General features: G+C 44.2%; 1 protein-coding gene across 2 annotated transcripts in view; it reads left to right on the top strand.

Moving 5' to 3' along the window:
- STAC (SH3 and cysteine rich domain) overlaps positions 1-22,705 on the top strand; it is a 70,435-nt gene that overhangs the window by 25,242 nt on the left and 22,488 nt on the right. For both annotated transcript variants that reach the window (XR_009818778.1, XM_061996657.1), the window contains exons 2-3: positions 123-399; positions 20,644-20,744. Coding sequence is in view for 1 of the 2 variants with exons in the window: in XM_061996657.1 (XP_061852641.1) it covers positions 123-399; positions 20,644-20,744 (378 nt within the window). In the remaining variant the exon portion in view is untranslated. The remainder of the gene's footprint in view (positions 1-122; positions 400-20,643; positions 20,745-22,705) is intronic.

Genomic DNA, 22,705 nt, shown 5'->3' with positions numbered 1-22,705 from the left:
GCAGTTCAAGTTGTGCCAGTGGCTCCCAGGTTCACTTATCAACAGCACACCCCAGAAGCAGAAGCCTTGCTTTTCTGTCCAAGAGGAAAAGGCAGTAATTGTAACTGGCTTCTTTGTTGCAGCTGCAGAAACTGAAACGGTCCCTCTCCTTCAAGACCAAAAGCTTGAGGAGTAAAAGCGCAGACAATTTCTTCCAGAGGACTAATAGCGATGTGAAACTGCAAGTAGACTTGATGCCTGAGGTCAGCACAAGCACCGGGCAGCTCCCCAGCTCAGAGAGCCAGACGTCCTCCCCCACCAGAGCCCAGCAGCTGCCAGAAAACAACAAGGCTCACATCTTCCAGGAGCACATCTTCAAAAAACCCACCTTCTGCGACGTCTGCAACCACATGATTGTTGGTAAGAAACGATCTGTTTAAGTCTGTGTGAGTGTCCCTTTCCATAACTTAACGTGAGCCCAGGTTTCTGCTTGAGAATATCCATGCAAAAAGGATCTGGACTTATGTCACATCTGCCACAGGCCAGTGACACATCTTTTGCCTTGTAGACACAAGCTGTTATCACAAATTACATGTGTGGGTTTCACAGTCAAATTGCTCTCTCGTTGAGGTTATACTGAGCACCAAGCACAAACTCTGTTGTATGTTACCCTACAAACAGCAGAAACCAGTCTTGCATCTGTGTGTCTGCTATCCTTTTTTCCACAGCACTAATTCTAACTCTTGGGCTCCTTGTGTCTGCCCCCACATCCTGCAGTGCCCCCAGTCCCCATCCACTGTGGCAATCATGCCTTCCTCCTCCAGCTACCTCTCATCATTGCTGACAGTGGGGCAAGAAGGAGTACAACACATGCTTTAGGAAACCAGGTTTACAGGACAAATAACAGCTGAAATCACACTGCAGATTTTCTTCAGAGTCTTCTACTTGATCCCTGCCACTCATAAACTTTATCAGCCTGTCTCCTCTGAAACTGTCCATGGGTATGTAAGTTACTGTCAGGAACTGACTGACAAACCCAACAGGGAGGACAAAGCTAATCGTTTGTCTCTTCAGTATGAAGAGAACAACTCTTCACTGAGCCCTGCTTGTTAGGTAATTTTCAGTGCAGTGTGGAATTGCTGGCAGGTGCCTGGAGTTGTAGAACATGCACTGTCACCACTGTGGGAAGCTGCAGGAGGTGCTATTCAGAAATCTGGTGCTTGAAATTCACATTGCTGTGGCTAACTTATGCACATGATTTGGTGTCCTTGCTGCTTATCATTTGTTTGTTCCAGCATAGTAGACCAGCAATAAACCCAGTGGAGGTGCATCAGTGTGAAAGCGAGTCACACAGTATGGTATAGTTCTTTAAGCACAAACTATTGCCTGTAATTTGTCTAGCCCACTGCAAGAAGCTCATGTGCCTTGGCATGGAGGTCACTGCCTCTCAGATAACACTGTGGCAAGTCCTTGAAATTAGCTGACAGGATTGGTGCCTCCTTTTCCTCACCAGTGTGCTCAGTGTCCCTCATTCCTGTAGGGAGCTCTTGTTCTTTGAAAAGGGCAGCTGTCTGCAGGACAAGAAATCTGATACAGGACAATCCTGTTTCTATAAGTTAGGAATTAAACACCTGAGGCCTGATTTCATTCTCTCTGCACCACAGCTCTACTGAATCCAGGGAAACAGAGGAGTTTTGATCCCAGATCTTTGGTGCTACTTTCCAGCAGTAGAACAAGTCAAAGGGAGGAGTAAAGCATCAATATTATGGAAGTTCATAGTCTAGAGATTGAAAGGAAGTGTGGAAGATAGGCAGTTAGTTGAAATAACTTTATGTATGGAAGCAGGCCCAGAACTTGTCTCCTTCTATAACCTGGATGGACATTCTATCAAAGCTTAGCTTCACAAACGTATACAATGCAAATAGAAGCCCTTTGCATTTCTGGCAGCTCCTCATAAAATTGTGTGGAGATTAGCGTGATCACAAACCTGCACAACTCAGCAATACTGTTTCAAAACACTGCTGCTTAAGATGGATTGTTGCTGGCAGCAAAACTTTGCAGGGAGTAACTCCAGCTCATAAACACCCGTGCCCTTCTCCTTTGCTGGGCAATCTGCGTCCCGCTTGCGGTTGGAAAGTCCTGAAGCATTAGATGTAAGCTTCAAAACATCAGCTTTAAGCCCATCTGCCTTTTGAACTTTCCCTGCTCCTTTTTGTCCTCTGAGGGCTTCTCTTTTCTGTTCTCTATCTTTGCCACTTCATTAGACAAAGAAGGCTTTCATAATTGCTGCAGAAGCTAATGCGACCTGTTTTGTTTGGCAACAGGCTGAGTCAGGTGAATTGCTCTGGCCTCCCCCAGCTCATCTTTGCTTGGAGGTATGGCAGAAAAGATGTTCAGAGTATTACCTTATAATGCCTTAGAGTCTAGATGCTCTGATTCCCATAGACAAGTGTCTATTCCTGTAATGCTCCGTCTTTGATCCTTATTGCAGTCGTGCCTGCTTTCACCGCGTTGTATTTTAAGCAGCATGGAAGATCTGGATGGATGTTACCGTTTGCAGATCAATTAATCCATATAAGTTGTGCAACTGTTGGCTATGGGTATGGTGAAGCAAAACAGGCAGCTTTCCAGGAAATCACATCAAGCCTGCTCCCAAAGACAGAGTGTGAAAAGAAAGTTCACGTCTGTGCAGGGGATCTGAATTTCCCCTTGCAACATGGAGCCTATTTGTTCTGTTCTCTCTATTTGCACTTTCCACAGGCAGTAACATTTGAAAGTAATGAGCCTATGGCTTTAAATTCCTTATTGATGAGAGTAAGGGCAAAGACAGATACATGTTTTGAAGCCTGGGGGAAAGCGTCCAGGAAAATCGCAGCTTGACTTTAGATGGCTTCAGTTTTGCCACCAAGAATGACTCCAGGTTCGCCTTAAATGGTTCTCTGATCTATGGACTAAGCAGCTCTGTTTGGTACAGGGCAACATGATGAACTGTGCCTTGCATGAACGTGCAGTACAGTCTTTAGTCTCACCAGTGTGGCACAACCTGTCTGTGGCTTCAGAGTGAACAGAACACTCTGGGCAAAAGCAGAAGCTCTCTGTGCTGTTCTTTTCACAGCAAAATTATCATCTCCCTTTGCTTGTTAGGCACCATGAGCCAAATGTTGCCTTGGGGATGCAGCACATGTGCCTGTTTGTTCATTTGACAGAAGCACAGTCGTATGATAAAGGCCAAATGCAAGTGACTGCTCTCAGCATTCAGATTAAGATGTTTACCAGGACCAACACAATGCACACTTACACGGTCAAATGTTTTTCATGCAGTGTATTCAAAAGAAACTCTGTCTATTGGTTTGATCTGAAGAAAGAAAACACAGTCTTAACAGTGTGCTTCATATCTCACACTGAAAACAGGAGTTGAAGTGTTCCTACTAACTGTACTAAACTGGGGCACCTTGGTAAACAGAAGGAAAATTTGGTAGAGAAGCAGTAGATTTCTGCAAAATGAAATAAGGGAGAAAATTTCAGATTCAATCAAGCTCTGAGGAGTGCACAGAGGTTCCATTTTGCATCAATGAGGCCTTGGAGCAGGCTGCCCAGGGAAGTGGCTGAGTCACCATCCCTGGAGGTATTTAAAAAGACATGCAGGTGAGGTGCTGAGGGACATGGTTTAGTGGTGGAGACAGCAGTGCTAGGTCAAATCATTGGATCTTAAAGGTCTTTTCCAAACAAAACAATTCTACAGTTCCATCTTTCTTGCAGCATCAAACACCTTCAATACAATCCAAAGTTGCAGTACCAAAGTCAACAGTGATAATTTACATCATTTCAGAGCAAATCAGTAGCATGTTGGAGCAGACTCTGTCCTCCTTTGTGCAGATCACTGTTGTGCTGCTCTGAGCTCCAGGCACTGGTTAGCTTAGGACTGAGGTTTCATCTCCATGGTGCATTAGTATATTCCTAAATGCATCCACCCATGTACATCCTCTCACAGTGTGACTCTTAGAAACCTGTTGATTTGCCATTTTTGCTAGTGGTTTTTATCTAACCCCATGTGACTCTTAGAAACCTGTTGATTTGCCATTCTTGTTAGTGGTTTTTATCTAACCCCAGCATGGGCAAACTGTGAAAATCAAAGTATTTGGTGGGATATACCACTAGATCATCACCTAGAAGACACTGGTTTGTTTATTTCACATCACCACAGAAGGAAAATCAAGTCAGGACATCTCTGAGTTTGCTTTGTGTTATCTACCATGTTCTGTGTTTAGCAAGGGTATGGTACACTTTGGCAGTGTCCAAAAAGGGGAGGTAAAACTGCCTGGCACGAGCTGAGATGGAAACTATTAAATTAATGTTGCATGAGATTAGAGTCTTTACTGATCAGAAGCAAGTTCTTGTTCTTCAGTCTCTGGTGTGTCATCAGTCATCTCTGTGACACTTCTGAAGAAAACATGATGTCAGTACTCCACTCTTGAAAAAACACTGTGTGTTGATAAAAAAACCCCTCCATCTGTAGACTTCTCAACATTTTACTCGCTTGCAGTTTGTTTCCTGTGCTGACTCACATGGAAAAAATGTTCTTTTCCACACATTCCAGGCATATTCCGTGCAATTAACGTTTTCCCATCTAAGTCAAGTAGAAGTAGTGTAGCAAAAACGTAAGCCTCTTTGCTTTTAAAAATAGCAGGCTTGAAAGTCAGTCCCTTGAAGCTGCGTTTCAAAGAAATAGCTGCTGGGTTATAACAGCACCAGGGTACGTTTCCTTGTGTTTGAACAGTGTAATTAGCAGTTTCAGCCCGTCATTATCCTTAGCTCTGACACAGGGTTTTGACCAGTTTCATTGGCATACTGCTTGGGGTATGTTTTCCTGGAAAGCCGTGCTAGAGGGCTATAAACTTAGAGAAAGCCAGATGAAATTGTGGTCTGCAATGTCCAATACTAGTCAAAACCAGGTAAAAACTAGATGATGCCATTGCTGGCTTAGGTACCAGAGATCTCTGCATTTATAGTTGGTCTCGGGGCAATTGAGTTTCTGTTTTGGATGCAGATTCTCCAGACCTTTGCAGCTCTTGGAAGTTATTAACTCAGTACCTCTCTTCTCAAGGAACTAATTAGGTTCCAGTCAGAGAAACTTGTGGAAAACAAACAAGCAAGCAAAAAGAGAAACTCAATGATAAATCCCAGTTTACTTCCAACCTACTAATCAGCAGTGCTTAAGCAGTAAAATCATGCTATCCCTCAAGTATTGACTCAGTGCCACTGTCTGTTCTGATTTAGCCAATCATCCTGGAGTTCCAAACAACCAACAAAGTGCCATGAATAATTCTTTCTGGCCACATCGTTTAAAAGCAGCCTGTATTTCTTTATTTCACTGTGCTGCTGTGGCTATTGGAACCTTCAACCACCTTTACTCCCAAAGCTGTAATGCAGCACCCTCCATAAAGCTAGACTCAAAGCTAATACATTGATCCAGCTTTTGAAATGTAGCAAAGAAGGAAAGAGAGATCTGGATTGAAGCTGTGGTCCCCCATTTTTGCTAGTCCCCACATCTGAACCTCTTCTCATAGACTGTCAGTAGCTGCAACTAATAACTAAAGGAAAAGCTCTGTAGTTTGAAGAAGTGTTTTTATGTAACTGCAATTGATGTGGATGTTTATTAAATATAGCAAAATTTCACAGGAACTATGACACAGTATGTTCTGCCTCCAGTCTGATCAGCTCCCTCACAAAGAATATTCTTGACTGTTTTTGAAGCCTGCTGCCTCCCTCCATTAAGTAGGCATTCTGGTTCCAGCCAAGCCTGCCTGTTTTCAGTGTTATCCAGGTAGATGAACTGTCAGCTAGACAGAGTAGAAGTGCTCCTGGGAAGCACAACTGCACCTGAAGCTTTGTTTCCAAGGCTATGGGAGTTTGGTGGCCTCCTCCAGAGCTCTTCAAAGCAAACCAGAAAGTTAAAAAGCAGCATTTTTATTTACTGAGGCTTTTCTTGCAGGATAAAAGAAGTTGGTTATTAATTCAGTGTTCATTAGTTCTTCTCAGTCTCTCTGTCATCTCCCAGCCCAGATCACTTTGGGGGGACACATTCACATTGCCATTGCATCAGCATGGCAGTTATGCCCTGCAGTTAAGGAGTAAAGAGCTACCAGTGAGGAGGAGGTGTCCCTGAAGCAGCTTGTGGAGGCAGCTTCATGTCTGCTTCTCCAGTGAGCTTGTGCACTCACAGCTGTGCCCTTTCCACGGCTATTTTTCAGGTGATAGACTATTACAGTATAAAACAGTGTGTGTGTGAATGTTGTTTATTATTCATGTGAGAGGGCATGGAGTTTCTCTGTGGAAAGAGGTTTTCAAAAGCTGCTGAATCCAGCCTCCTTTGGTTTTGATCATGAGAAAAATGATCAGTGCTCTAACATTGTCAGTGACAGGTCCCAGGTGTGTTATTAAATAGCTTATTAAATAGCCTAAAGACTATCTCTCCCTTCTCCTTCCCTCCAATGAATCCACTCCTGGATTTAGGAAACTTAGCTTCTTGCTTCAATTGATGCTGAATAACCCTGGGCAAGTAGGTTTTCTAGCACCTTGGAGAATCAGTGTGAGTGAGAAATCTTTCAGTCATCTTTGACCTGCTGTCTTAGGGTTCAGGGCAAACAAATAGACTGTCATTTTTAATACACCTCTGCAAAAAAGCTGATGCAAAACAAGAGCTTAAAGATATCTGTTAGACTGAAATCAAACCCGTCTTCTATGATTTCTTTCCTAACTCTCCATAAGCATAGACCTCCTCACTTTTGAGAGCAGTCTTGAAAGAAGAGCTAAACAAGAGCCTTCTGGAAATGTGAAGTACTACATTAATCAAGCTGTACAGTATGCACTTAGCTGTTAGTTATGGACTAGTCAGGTATAGATAATGTCATCTGGACTCTGCAAAATTTACAGAAAGTGGGTAGTTTGTCTATTAAAATACATCAAGAACAGATGGAAAGAGTTAGAAACACTTGCAGTGTATGCAGTATAGGTGTACTCCATCAGTATGCCTCTATTTTTAATAAGGGTGACAAAAAGCATCCAAGTCATACAGCCCCATATTTATTACAGTAGCTACAGAAGGCCACACGGTATCTCTGCATTAAATGAACATTTTTCTTTGGTAATAATGAGTGAAACATACTTTAAAGCAAATATTGAGTCTGTATACCCTCTGAGAGGGCTTCTTCCTCTGAGATGAGGCGAGGGTGTTATCAGTAAATTGGATAATCAAGGAACTGCTTAGCTGAGAAAAGAGGGTGGGGATATATTTTAAATTCCAATTTGTCCTTGAACAGCATCAAGCATGTTTCACATTTGTTATTAGATCATTTTCAAGCCCACTGTAATTTGGGAGGAATCACTATTAATATGAAACTGCAGTTAATCCTCAGTGAAAAGAGACTTTAAAGATGCTGACCATCATTTGCTGCCTAATTAGATGGAAAACTAAAAATGTCCAGCACATCTACAATCAGGCTTTTTTTTTTTATGTGATGTTAGCCAAGGTGATTTTTCACCAGAAACTACACTGCAAGACACAAAACAACTGTCCTCAGCAGTGGCTGTTGTTCCTGGCATCACCCCTCGTGAAGAAAGTCATGGTGAGGTTTGTGAAAGAGCTAGGGATGAATCAGAACACAAAGTCTGGGGGGTTTATGTCCTGCTGTGTACTTTCCTTGAGCTCATATGAGGCACTGGGTGGTTTTAGATAAGCAAATTAAATGCATCTTCTTTGAAGATGACCTTCTAGTAAATACATTCGTTATCTCCTTATAGTCTTCGTCTGCCAGAGTATCACTGTTATGTGGATAATTACACAGCTGACAGAAGCCTCATCTAGAAGAGAAATTATTAGGAGCTCCACCTTACTATGAGTTGCAGAAGCCATAAAATGAGCCAATTAGCAGAAATGCCTTTACAAGAAATGGAGCATCCTGTAGAGGGAAATGCCTACCCACCGTTGCTTGTTGCTGTCCTTGACGTAGGAGGATGTCTCAGGGAGCAATGACCCTTCTGGCTCACATGAAGCCTTGTATGCTCTTTCTGCTTTCAGAATGTGAGTGCAAGTAAATACAACTTCAGCAATCATCTCCTCTAAACTGCCTCTTTTCCAGGTACACACAGTCTAGAGCTGTTTTCCTCCTTGACATAAGTCAAGCTTGCATGCTGAAAGGTGCTGCACACTCATGGATTCCCTCCCCGACTTGGACTGGTGGAGAGATGCTCTGCAGTTGAAAATGATGATTACATTGCAATTTCCTTTATAGCATGCAGGCAGTGATGCTGAAAATCTTGAAATACTTTTGTTTAGACCATTAGATTATTCCCTGCTTAATAGAAGGGATGGGAGCAAGGAAGAAAAGAACTCAAAGTAGCTATGTCTTCCTCCCCATTCTCTGCCACAACTGCACTGTCTCAGTCAAGAGGGGAAAGGGCATATGGCTGGTGTAATCCCTGAGGCAATGTGAACCACATCATAGTCAGGATGTTTCTGATTGCCTTCCTCAGCAATCACAAAAGAGGGGCTATGGATTTAACAGACAGGACGATCCTTCCAAATGGAGATTGGGTGTATTGATGAGGGAATGTCTCTCTGCAGTGCCTGTATTAACTGTTCTGCTAGCTGCAGCTCTCAGAAGCAGAGCAGTTATTTGTATCCCTGCATCTCTGGCCCGTGAAACTCTCCGTCCAGACTTTGTGCTGCCCCAGGTCTTTTGTGAAGCACAAGGATGAATCTTTATCCTTGCAGGTTGCTCACAGAGCTCCATCATCAATGGGCTTGAAATGAGAGGCAGCTGTGTGCAGCTTTGTTTTGTTCCACCAAAGATAAAGAAATAAAACCCAAGACAGACAAATTATGCAAGTGAGAACCATTTCTCACCACCAACAGACTGTTGACCAGCCAGTCCCTGAGCAGCAGACTCCCGGCCAACCTTCCCCCTACTTTTATTGCTAAGTATGATGTCTGGAATATCCCTTGGGTCAGTTGAGGTCAGCTGTGTCCCCTCCCAGACTTGTGCACTCCCAGACTATTTACTGGCAGGGCAGGGTGAGGAGCAGAAAAGGTCTCGATGCTGTTTAAGCAGCGCTCAGCAGTAGCTAACACATCCCTGTGTTATCAATGTTCTTTTCAGTGTAAACCCAAAACATAGCCCCATGGTAGCTACCATGAAGGAAATGAACTGTGGAATAAACATCTACTGAGTATGACAGGTCTCAAATGTCACCAGAAGGAAGGACCCAGGTTGGTTTCTCTGGGAGAACAGCAGATGAGCAACAGCCTCTGATGAGCAGGTGTTCTCCATAACAAGCTGATAACATGCTCTGGCAGACTGAGATGCTTAGTTGTGTTCTCCAAGGGCAAGAAACTCTTTGTTAGCTGAAACAGGGGATTTTTTTCTGAAGAGCACCAGAAAATTCAGCACTTAGTTGATGGAGTTTGGGGCTGTCTCTCACAAATGCTCTTTCAAAATGCCCCAACTGAAAATTTAGGCTTTTTCTTAACCAAAGAATCAAAACCGCTGCAGGGCTCTCATTGAGGGTGAGACAACTGATAAATGCTGATGTGGAGAGGATCCAGATACTAGGTTTTATAGCAAAAACAGTGACATTACAACTTTTACCCTTGCTGATTCTCTCACACTCCCTACCTTGCTGCCACCATTTCACTCCCTACGTCTCCTGGACACCAAGCTCCCAGTTTCTCCAGTCTAAACAGTGTATGTGTGTAAGAACAGCAGGTGGTTGCCCTCTGAACTAGAAGGCTTGTATCCTGTCTTTCAAGTGGAATATCTGAGATGCACCGCTTGTGTTTAGTCAAAGTGTTAGCAGGATTTCCAAGCTGCCTATACAGGTTGCAGCTTGCAAGAGGCAGATTCTTGTCTGAGAGTTGAGGACTTCCATTTCAGACATTCACACATGTACAGAGACAACAGTTATCTGCAGCTGCCTGTTCATAGTCATAATTTCAGCTATTTTTTGTCTATGACAGCTCCTAAATCTGAATCTGTATATTGACTTGTCTCTCTTAGTGACATCCAGCTGCGTGTCAGTGCCTTCTCACACACTGACCTGCTCTTTTTGTTTTGCTTCACTCCTCCTCAAACTGTGACTTCCCATCAACAGCTCCTGTTACACTGGCAATAATTCTGCTAAAAGGAAAGTTATCTGATGGCTTTTGGTAGACCTTTGCTGCAGTTTATATCATTGTATAGGACAGACAGATGTAGCTACAAAGTCTGTTGCTACCCTTGCGGGTTTCCTTATCTGTAACAGTGGTAACATAGTTATGGGCCAAGTTAGTTAAAGGCTTTTAGACAGAAAACTTCATAGTTATGCTGGTGCAAACCACATGTGTAGGATGAGAAAAGTTATGGTTTGAGTTGGCTTGGTTTGTTCCTATTTGAATCCTGGGGGAACTCACACAATGCAAACACATTCTAACCATGGACAGATTGGGAGCGATCCATTGAATTACTCCTGATGACAGATAAAATCTTATCAAGCAGATTTTTGTTATTGTTGGGTTAATGATTTAAATATTTCAAATTAAAGTAAAATTTCAGCTTAGTGTCCATGGTTTTTTGCTCCCAAATTGACCCCAGACAGATAATACTCTGTTTTTGCATTTCTGAGCTGCAGGAACTTCTGCACAATCTTTTAACAGAAGCTTTTCTTCTGAGTGGAAGCTGCTGCTTTTCCTTCTGATGTGGAAGGTGTGCTTTAGGCCAGCACTGCTATGTGTCAAGGACTAAATTACCTCAGTTTCTACCAGTGAAAGCTGAAATGGCCTCTTTGAGCAGACTACAGTAGTAAATGGAAGTGTTTTTCTGCCCAAAAAAAACCCCTATTTCTGGAAAAAAAAAGAAAATTTAGGGCAAAAAACCTTAGGCTTGGGCTCAAAAGTTTTGTTTCTGTGTTCTTCCACTTTCAGCATTTCATTTTCTGTTTTCAGAACTGCTGTGGAAAAGAAATGGAGCATTTTGTTGTGAGTTGTGGTTGTAAAAACTCTGTAAAGAGGCAATAACTGTAAAAACAACTTCCCAAAAAAATTGATGCCATCAGACTGGTATAACTGCCTAGTTACTTACCACTGGGGCTCTGAGTCATCTCTAGTCTGAGCAAATCATGCTGTCACTTACACCTGTAGCTTCTGATGAAGTCTCCCTCAGGTACATGTGATCCAAGCGAGGAAATGGCTTTGGAGCAGAAGTCTTTGTGTGGCCAGATCCTGAGCGGGTACATGTGCTGTTCTGTTCTGTGGCTCTGCTTTCCAAATGGGAAAAAGGGAGGGGAATGATGGCATGGTAAGTCACAGGTCAGCATTTCACCTGCAAGGCCCATCACTGCAGGTGCTGCCAAGCCAGGCTGTGCCAACAAGGAGCAGGGACAATGAGAGGTTGTGCCAGTGAGGGAGCGTATGTGATAAAGGAGGAAAGACACAGAAACCCTCAGTAAGTCTGAAACAGGGAATAACTATTTACATATCAAGGTTGGGGTTTTTTTAACTAAACCTTCTATAGTATTAATTAATTGTCCTAATCTTCTGGTACATAGACAGCCACTCATCGTCATCATCTCATCATCAACCCATTGATGATGGAGCTCTGTAAGCAATAGACAACGTTAAAAATCTACTACCAGACCAGAGAAGATATTAAACCCCTCTGATGAGGGCAGACTGTAGCTCTTTCCCACGTTTTCAGCAAGCCCAGAGCCCTGCCTCTCATTTTGCAGCATAGTTTTTGTTCAGATATTGTTTTTCTGCTTTCCAGCTCCTCTGTAATGGCACAAGGCTCCTGAAAAATGAAGGTTTCGGTACATACAAGTTGCCTTATAAAGTTAAACTGGTTTTTGAGAGCATCTCAAGACATAGAAAAAGGCTGTGACTAGATGGCTATTCATTTCAACACATGTAAGAACACAGGTACAAATAAAATGAGCCTGACACCGTGGGAATCTTGTTTGAAATCTGACTTTCATCACCTTCAGCTCCAGAAAAGTTACTGATTGCACTTTGTTTACTAATCTTACAGAGACCAGGATCATCCATTGATGTCTGCTTGTGCTCCTTTGGGATGCCACTGCAGCTTTAATTTCCCCATATTTGCTTCTGCTGTTCAGCTCTGGTACCATCATCATGTCTAGAGGAGTTCAGTAGCACCTCCCATAGGCAAGTCTATGTCTTCTTTGAGCTATTCTCCTTCTCAGCAGCACAACTCAGTTCAACAACACAGCCTCAGCAGTCTAGAACACTGTATAACAAACAGTCTAGAAGAGTAGGTATTAAGATATCAGTATCAGTTTGTGTAGAGCAAAGAAGATTGGGTATGATTTATCATGTTTGGGTTTTAGAGGACTGAGTCTTCCTCTTTCAACAAAAGTTAGCTGTTAGCTTGTTTATCGTGGCGTTCCAGCATCTTGATTAACATGTAGATGGTCAAAAACCTGAGATGATATTTTAAGTTATGGAGGTGGATATTTCCTTTCAGGGACAGACATTTATAGCAAAGCTGCTGGAAATGTGAAATGTGCATTGCAAAAAAAAACAAGAGCCCCTTGTGGCCAAATTTTTCAGCACAGGGCAGTGAGTCCCATGGAATTCTGATCACCAGACATTGAGACCGAGAATCACTTTTGCACCAAAAGACAGGAAAGGAGCATTTGCATTGCTCCTGAACCACAGAGTAAAAGGTTCAGTCAGCGTTGGAAGTTCTTTGTCAAGGAGGTACAGAGTAGATTTCCTCTTGCTGATATGTATGATTTAAACCCATAAAGTTAGAAGATTTTATTTTAGCAGGGATATTTTTCTTCTCTGTAACAGCCTTGAAAAAAAAAACCCTGCCTATTACTGCCTCAGTCTTTTTCTCAGCATGTCATTTCTAAAGAAAACCATGTCACTAGAAAGTCAGCTCTAATTTTATGCACTGCTTTGTAGCTTGCCTACATGTAAGGCAACTTTTCCTGCTATTTAAACATTGGATATTGTAATGGGAGATTGGGTGGGATAGGCACTCGAACAGACCCACACTGCTCAGTGCCACATTCATCTGACAGTTATTCATTTGGCAGGACAGGTACCACGGTTGGGTAGCAAGTCCTATTTCACAGAACATAAAGCCCTAGCGTCTCCCCACACCTCATTTGGTTTAGACTGACACAAAGTGGACTCAGGAGAATAGGGACACTCCATCCAGTGAAGGTGTCAGGTCCAGATCTGGCAGCTTGGATCCCAAATGGAAGAGTTCCTCCTCTAGCTCCTACACGTTGTTGGACATCCCTGTACAATGTGCCTCCATCCCAAGGAGCTATTGATTTAACCTACCCACAACTCTGCACATTCTGAACTGGCAGATTGAACTGTGAAAAAAACAAACCCAAAGAGTAAAACCTTTGAAGTGAATCTCCATGCTGCTGCTATTCATGAAAAACTGCCTAAATAAGATTTTTGCCCAGTTTTCTGTGTGTGTTTTGAACTTTTTCATCCCACACATCTGTTATTCATGCACAGGGTGCACAGTTTTCAGATGAGAAAAGGTCAAAAGAGAACAGTGTCCACAAAGTGCAAATTCATCTCCTTAAAAAAAGAGAAACTGATCCTTTTGAATCATCAAAATGACAATGCCAAGAGCTACTGTGTAATACATTTATCTGTGGGCCAGTTCTGAACGACACACGGCAGCCCACAACATTGTTATGTCTCTTTCTATTACTTTTTTGAACAATCCATTCAGTCCCTTATCTAACAGTGGAAAATGCAATGGGGGGATTGCTGATAGTGGTAATTTCACGAGAGGTGAATATGTCAGTCAATGCACAGGGCAGATGGGTGTCCATCAGCTTGAATTATCGGTCGGGCATCAGACGGCAATGACTTCCAGCGCTCAGACATCTAGGGTGGCTGGGGAAATCTGGGTTCAGGCTTTGGTTTATAGCTCTCCTGACGACTAGCTGATGATCTGCACCACCAGGACATCAGCTGGGGCAAGAGTCCCAAACATCAGTTAAGAAAAAGGAGGAGAGTGCCAGCAGAGAAAGGGAGCAATTCCTGAGGTGGCTGGAGGCACCCAAGGAAGCCGAAGGGCAAACAAAGGGATGCCCAGCTTATCCTTACAAACCTAATGATTGAGTGGAATTAGGCTCAAGATTTTTAACTTCAAAGGCATGGATGTCCTGTGTAGAAAATGCCATTCTCTGATGCACTCACAGCTCTCAACTGAAGCAGAGCAGGGGAAGGAGCTGGGGAGCGCTTGCCCAGCAGCAGCCGGCTGTGGGGGCAGGAAATAAGCCATAGAGGGACTGGTTAAAATAGTCTCCCCTTCAGCATCAGAGCTTTTACGTAAAACAATGCATTAAAAATGAAGAAAGGGGCAGGAGAAAAGGTTGCACAAGACTGCTGCCAGGGCACCAGTGCCATTCCAGGGACTTCTCTTTCTCCTTCTAAGGTGACATCCTCAACCCTTCACTGCTACGCTACTGGCCCAGCTTGCTTAAAAGTCTCCATTTCCCATAAATTCTGGCATGCAGACAGCTTTCTGGTGACAATTGCAAATGCACTTGGGGAGAAAGGGACAAGGCACTCATTATTTTTATCAGCCTCCCACGGCAGAAGCTGAAGTTCTATGGAAAATATGTCATTTTACGTGTATTTATTTATAAATGTTTTAAATCAAAACATTTTCTGACTGGTGCCTTCCCCTCAGCTGGAACGATAAAAAATAGTGGTTGGCTCATTGCTGGATTGGCTGCAGATGATGGTCTCTCTTTCCCTTTTTCTTCCTGTCTTTTATAGGCCTGAATCTTTTTATTCTGTCTCTTTTGAGGGGTTTGGGGTTGGGGGTTTATTTTACTGTGGCATAAGTGCCTGATATAGTTGTCTTTATAGAGTCAGCATCACGTTGTTACCAACATTTGCAGTTTTCTTCCAGATTTCACTAGGCTGCTGTAGGGCTCATTCTCAATCTCTAGCACTAATCTTATGTTGAGTCTTGAAACCTAGAAGGGGCTGCCCAGATGGGCTGTGGAGGCTCCTTCTCTGGAGATATTCCAACCCAGCTGGATGAGTCCCTGTGTGCCCTGCTCTAGGTGGTGCTGCTCTGGCAGGGGGGTTGCACTGGATGAGCTTTCGAGGTCCCTTCCAACCCTTGAGATTCTGTGGCTGTGTGTCCACAGCTGTGCTGGCCAAGAGGATGACCAAGGTTCCTTTTGCATGTGTATGACAAGCATAATGCTCATTTGCACTCCTTAGGATAAATGTCACTTTTCTGAAATGCAGAGCAGTTGCTACATTATTGTTATAGGAGAGACAGATCTGAAGACTTGGAATCATGTTCTAATCCATCTCCTCTGTGTCTTTCTGCCTTCAAATCTGTCCATTCACCTATTTTGGGATGTCCTCTTTCCATTTAGCCTCCCTCCAAAAAAGTCTTAGACTTACAGAAGCGATGGAGTTTGTCCTTTTGGTACTATTGGAGGTCAGCTTATCAGAACAGTTTAAGATTCATTTCTCCATGGCTGCTCTAGAAAACCTAGCCACTAGTTTAGATATTCAAATGGGAGCTGACCCAGTGGTGGAGTATTTCTAGCAAGGTGTTATTAACCGTGACCTGCTTCTGGAAGCGATGTGTCCTTCCCCTGCCGGCTGTCTGCATGCATTAGCTGGTATCTAAACAAAAATGACTGTGGCAGAACCTCATTTGCAAGTTCATTGAAGAGTTCCTCAGGTATCCTGGCAGGAAATTTCCTCATTTGCTTCCAGTGAAATGCTGTTTCTTTTGTCAGTTTTGGCTATTTCGTTTGCAAGAGGAGCAGCCAGCCCTTTGCAGGCTGTCAGGTGATTAATGGATATGTTCATGCATCAGAGACAGAGGACATATGTGCAAATGCATGTGTGAGTGCCTTTTATTCCTGTGAGGACTTCATTACTAAACTGACAGCATCTCTATGGGTGCTGTGAGTCAGCTACATGTGTCCAGTGCTTTCCATTCTACCAGTAGTCATTTGACCCAGGAGTCTCTCAAATAGGAGCCTTCCAGTTCTGGGCTCCTCAGCTCCAGAGGGACAGGGAACTGCTGGAGAGAGGCCAGGGCAGGGACACCAAGATGATCATGGGACTGGAGCATCTTCTTTATGAGGAAAGGCTGCAGAAACTGGGGCTGTTTAGTCTGGAGAAGAGGAGACTGAGGGAGACGTTATTAACATCTATAAATATCTAAATGGTGGGTGTCAGGAGGTTGGGACATCCCTCTTTTCTATAGTAGCCAGCAACAGGACAAGGGGTGATGGGATGAAGCTGGAACACAAAAAGTCCCATTTAAACATAAGAAAAACATATTTCCCTATTGAGGGAGCCCTGGCTCAGGCTGCCCAGGGAGGGTGTGGAGGCTACTTCTTGGAGGGCTTCAAGACCCACCTGAACATGTTCCTATGAGACCTGACCTAGGTGAACCTGCTTCTGAAGGGGAGTTGGACTGGATGATCTCTAAAGGTCCCTTCCAACCCTACCATTCTATGATTCTATGATGCCATCCAAGTTTTGGCACATGTGCTCATCAAGAGGCAAAGACAATGAGCCCATAGGAAAGCCCTGGAAGCTGTTAATCACCCTGTGTTTGGAATGATGTTATTATGGTACTCAAGATGATGCTGAAGGACACATGCTGATGGATGAAAGTGAAACAAGAAGTATTGAATAGAGCTGCCCATTCACTGAATGCTGTCCACCCTGCTCAGAGAATGAAGCAGTGTGCCTTAAATTAAAAATAGTGTCAATCACATCCCTGGATTGCAATCAGAAAGTGACTGAGCAGAACATTTGTTCTGGCATGCTCAGCATTTAACTATTAGATTAAATAGCCATAGTAAGGGTCTTTGGAGAAGAAGGTGGGAGGGATGATTACCTTTTGAAGGTAATAATGAAAAGTCCATCAAATCTGTTAGTCTGTTCATTCTTTAAACCAAAACCAGAGGAAAAAGAGTAGTTAGGGGACTCCAAGTATAGCTTAATTGCTAAGCTCTCAGTTCCTCTGTTTCTGAGCCACAACCAATTGAAATGGTTCCAGGTGAGCAAAGACATTTCAGTGGGTATTTTATACCAGTAGTTTCCAGTTGTGTTTCAAGGTTGCCATGGAGGGGGAATATCTGCCAATGGGAATAAATGGTAGGCTGTAATTAAGCTGCCCACTATTTAGGAGAGCAGGAAGCAAATAAGACTGATGGTCAGACTTGCAGGTCATCAGGGTGTGTTCAGCAGAAGCCTCTGAAATGAGTGTCTTAGTATCCCAGACTCCACTAGTTCTGTGAGATCACTGCTATGGCCATCTTACATGTGACCTCTCTTCTTCCTCTTCCCCATGTTTCAACCTACAGAAAGCTTAACCCAGTGAGAATAAGCATATCACAGAGAGGCTTCCAACTTCAAACAAGCCTGGTACCATATGGCAGATAAGTGAAATGATACGGATCCCCCTCAAGTGACCTGCCCCAATATGCTTGTGGTGGTGTGGTTATTGTTGTTGTTGTTGTCATTGTCAGAACTTTTTACTTTTAGTAATTAATGCCACTTATTTTCTACTATTCAATGTGTGTTCAGACCAAATTCATCCCTTTCTCATGCTCTGTGGGGGGATTTATTGGCAAATAATGTTTCAGTACATTGCTCTATCTTGTGCCACTACTTTAGGCACAGCTCTAGGACACATACAGCTTTATATAGCTTGTCTGCAAGATCCATGTTGTGCCTGCTTTTTCCTCATTTCAAAGCTACCAGGATGACTTCCAAAACCAGCCCTATTCAGGCAACTGCAAAGCTAACAAGACTGTTTACATGAGAGGCCAAAAACTGATGCAACAGGTCAAGCCCTGGTCTCGTTTCCAGCTCTACCGAACGTGGATCAGTTGTCTGTAATGTGAGCTGTGGCTGTGCCTCAGGTCTCAATCTCAGGAACTTTGGGGTGAGATGCATTGCCAACATGTAGTTGTCTAATCTCTGGCATGTAGTTTTTGAAGTAGCTTAGCCTCGATTCTCTGAGGAGGTTTGATTTAGTGTGATGGAGATCAGAAGCTGAAGGAGAAAGAATTATCCCGAGGAAAAAAGGAACTGTGTGGAAATGTACTTTTCAGAGCTTGAGACGTGGTAGTTAAGTGTAAATACAGAATAAGTGCTGCTCCTTTAAGCCTTTTAGTTATTCCTCAGCGGGAGGCAGGGAGATACATGCAAATTGTTTCCCAGCTGCCTAGTCCCACAGTAAACCAAGTAGTTAGAAATGGCAATGAACTGAAGAGCGAGGCTTTGGGCAGTTATATGGACTTTAGTTCTCACTTGCAAAGGCTTCTTGGAGACTCAGGTGTGTGACTGGAATCCTTTTTATGAAGCCCCTCCTTCCCCACCTGCAGCTAACAAATGGCATTAGGCAATAGCAATACTGTGCTGCTCATTTGGAGTTGGTTATTTTGCTCATTTTCACAGGGCTGCAGATTTCTGTCCTGAGGGAACTGGGGGGTGATTTCTGAGAATGGCACAGACCATTTGCATGGTGTTTCAATGCACAGTTAGGTTGTTAAATGTGTATATCCTGTGATGACATGTTTCTAACATGTAAGGATGACTTTCCACCTCACCATATTAACACTGAAATGGCTGGAAGAGCGTAACCAGGCAGCAGAAGGGACTGTGTGACTTGCCTGCCTTTTCAGCTGAATCTCAGGAGTAACTTGCTAGTTATGCCAGTACAGATCAGTGTGAGAGGAGAATTAGACCCAGCGTAAGCACTGACACTGAATACGTGTTGTGTAGGCAAAGCATGATGTCATTTTCCTTTCTTTCATTCCATCCTGTATATATGATGCTAATACATGGAGGGAGTCCTGTTTACTCAATGTGAGGAAAGGTGATTCAGCATTTCATTATCAGCAATGAAAGCACAAAGCCACAGAAGTCAATATTGCCTCAAGCATGTGTTATTGAAAAGAAGCTGTAACTGAAAGGATCCTCACAGCACAGTAATCTGAGTGCAACCACGCAGGGAAAACACACACAGGGATGTGTCCTTCTAGTAAATCACAAACAAGGGTGTGCTCTTCCAGTAAATCATGTGTTTAATGGTAAAAAAGGAGCCCAGGAATGATACTACATGTCTTCATATACTGAAGCAGGGAAGCACAGTGTGTTGGCTCAGGCAAGAGGAGCTGGGCAGGGAACAGGCACTGACTCCACTCCAGGGAAGTCCCGAGGGTGCATCCCACACACAACCCTGTTCACTCCCCATCTCTCCAGCAGTCTCAGGAGGAAAGCACAGAGGATGTCAGTTCTCTGTCCTACAAGAAACACACAGTGAAACATCTTTTAGGACAAGAGGATACAGGCTCAAGCTGCCCCAGGGGAGGTTGAGATTGGAGCTGAGGCAGAACTGTTTTCCTGAGAGGGGTGTCAGCCCCTGTGCCAGGCTGCCCAGGGAGCTGGGGGAGTGCCCAGCCCTGGAGGGATCCCAGGGCCGTGGAGCTGAGATGCTGAGGGCCATGGGGTAGTGCTGGGCTGAGCAGGGTGAGGTTAGTGATTGGACTTGATCTTAAAGGTCTCTTCCAATCTAAATGATTCTGTGATTCTATGATCTGAGCCTGGCTCTCTGCAGCCACCCCCAGCTCCCCCTGCCTGCCTCTATCTGGTTTGAAAGTGGCCACTTCAGGAACTTCTTTCCCTGAAAGCAGTCCCATCAGGGCTTAGGTTTTGTCACCTAATTGATGAGCCCTTCCCTGAAGTGTTTCTGTCAGATGTAGCTTTTCACTGAATGAAGTCAACAGTGTTGACTACTCAAATAAGAGAGAGCTGCATGAGCACCTTCAGATGCAGGATCCTTCTGACTAATATTCCTATCATGTCTGACTAACAAGGGGTGGTTAAAATGTCAAGAGCTTTTTGGGGTTTTTTTACTACCTTGTTTCTTACCCTCACAGTAGATAGTAAGGATCTGACACGTTTGTTTGCTCATTCCATTTAAAGAGTCCTGTGGAGATAAAAGACTTGCTGCAGATTAACTGCTTCTGTATAGCTTCGGAGCTCTTTTGGGTGTATGAATAAGAGTGACTGTTCCTGCTTGCAAGCAAAAAGACTTGGCTCTGCTCTTTAAGAGTAGGTCCACATTGAAGATAATGTAGAACTATTGTTGCCCAGGTGGGAGAATTCTACTTCTGTAAGGCAAAATTTCTCCTGTAGCTCCCTTACCTCTCACACACCCCTGAAGCTACCTCTCACCCACAAAATCTGGTCCTCCATTGATGGCCTGGCTCCCCAGGGCAGCTCCAGAGGGTGGTTGCTCCTCAGCCATGCATGGCTCTCATGCCAAGCCCTTTCAAAACAGCAAAGAGGATTTGCTTGATGTCTATGCATGAGGCAGAGACATCACTAATGAGATTATCATATAGTACAGGGTAATCCATCATACATCTAAAGGCAGTAAGAGCCTGGGGGAGAAAAGCCTGTAAAGAAAATGTGTCCATAACTGTGCATCGAAAAAGTAGGCAAGGTGAAGAGCACTGTCAATATTTACTGCAACAGACCTCCCCAGCAGTTCTTTCAGGTCATTCATTAAATGCATGGAAACTATTGATTTCTGTCTAACTAAATGATTTCCTTCCATCCCCCAGGGACAAACGCGAAGCACGGCCTGCGCTGCAAGGCCTGTAAGATGAGCATCCACCACAAGTGTGCAGACAGCATCGGGCAGCAGCGCTGCATGGGCAAGCTGGTAAGTGAGCAGCTCGGGGCAGCACCTGCAGCAGGAGGCACCAGCTTCTGCTGGAACCACTTGCTTTGTTGTCCCTGGCCCCTGGCTGGCATTTAGCTGGTGCATCAACAAAGCTGACACCGAGCCACTCTAGTGATGCAGGAGAAGTAAAGCCGGGTGATGCTCTGTTATCAGTTTGGGCAGTTGCTAGCACTCAGAAACCTCAACAGGAATGGAACAGCAATCTGGTCTGCTTTGTGCATGTGAGAATACAGTTACCTAAATAACAGAACTAATCCCCTTGAATTAGTAACCTGGCTGGGATCAGCAGTGGGGTGGCAGCAGGAGCAGGGCAGGGATTGTCCCCTGTGCTGGGCCCTGGGGAGGCTGCAGCTCCAGGGCTGTGCTCAGTGCTGGGCCCCTCACTCACTGCCACAGGGACACTGAGGGGCTGCAGCGTGGCCAGAGCCGGGCACAGAGCTGGGGAAGGGGCTGGAGCACAAGGGGCTGGGGAGGGGCTGAGGGAATGGGGGTGTTGAGCCTGGAGAAGAGGAGGCTGAGGGGACACAGCAGCACTCTCTGCAGCTCCCTGACAGGAGGCTGTGGTCAGGGCAGGTCAGTCTCTTCTCCCAAGTAACAAGTGACAGGACAGGAGGAAACAGCCTCAAGTTTCCCCAGGGGAGGTTTAGATTGGAGCTGAGGCAGAACTGTGTCCCTGAGAGGGGTGTCAACCCCTGTGCCAGGCTGCCCAGGGAGCTGGGGAAGTTCCCAGCCCTGGAGGGATCCCAAAGCCGTGGAGCTGAGGTGCTGAGGGCTGTGGGTTAGTGCTGGGCTGGTCAGGGTGAGGTTAATCATTGGACTTGATGATCTTCAAGGTCTTTTCCAACCAAAGTGATTCTGTGATTTGAACTGTGTTTACCTTAGTGTAAATCTCTCAAAGACCATTATAAATTAGTCATACTATTTCAATGGAGTTTAACAGATTATGGTTTACTGTTTTTTTCCACTGGTAGAGCTTGAAGAAAAAACATATATCTCTCCAGATAAAACCCCAAAGGATGTTTTCCAGTGAGACACTGCAGAGTTTGAAGCAGTCTCTCAGTAGGAGAGGCTGGGAGGAGACCTGCCTCTGTATGGACACGGCACCTTAGTGCCTGGCTCACCTTCCAAGCACCAAATTCTTACTATTGGCAGAGGCAGGACACTGTGTTTGAGACAGCTCTAACCCAACTTGATGATTTTCATTGGAATATGGTTCTTTTGGTTACTTCTGGAAAAAGAGCTTGGAAAAAATGACCATTTGGAACACGAAAACTGAATAGATGTGTTTCTGTTTCAAATGGTCTCTGATTTGGGGCAACTTTAAGGCACCTGAGGCAAGTGTGAGCTAAAAACAGTTTCACTGTGTTAAGTGATGGGAAAAAATGCAAGCATAGACTTCAAAAGGGCTAGAAAACACACCTTTCACTGCAAAGATCTTCTCTCTAAGGGGATTCAATGAAAGCTATTGTTGTTTATACACCTGAGGCAAATCTTTGCATTTAACCCATAGGTGAGACATTTTGATCTAAGCAGTTGCTCTGTGAAGAGCTGAATGAAACTCATTGCAAGTCCTGGACAAGCCAAATATCAAATCACATGAATTGCTTCACACATTTCTTGATTTCAGCCTCAGCTCTTGTGGTCACTGGTTTAGCAGTGCAGAAAAGTAGAGGCCAGATTTACAGCAGAAGGTTGTCAGGTGAAGTCACAGGAGCTTTGTGAGCTCGTGTTTTGGTCTGAATCTAGTTTGAGGGCAAACTAAGCCTGGAGAATCTAGAATCTACTCCTCTAAGAATCCAAATGTATCAGCCCCTCACTCCTTCTCAATCTATAGTGCAGATCATTAGCAAAAGAACCAGTCATCTATGGTTTTTTGAGGTATACTGAACATAAGATATGGGGAATACACACATCTCCAGGAGGCTTTTCCACTTCTCACC

Source organism: Colius striatus, chromosome 5 (assembly GCF_028858725.1).
Source record: "Colius striatus isolate bColStr4 chromosome 5, bColStr4.1.hap1, whole genome shotgun sequence".
Lineage (NCBI taxonomy): Eukaryota > Metazoa > Chordata > Aves > Coliiformes > Coliidae > Colius > Colius striatus.
The sequence above is the reverse complement of the archived record's forward strand: the minus strand, read 5'-3'. Positions and strand labels throughout refer to the sequence as shown.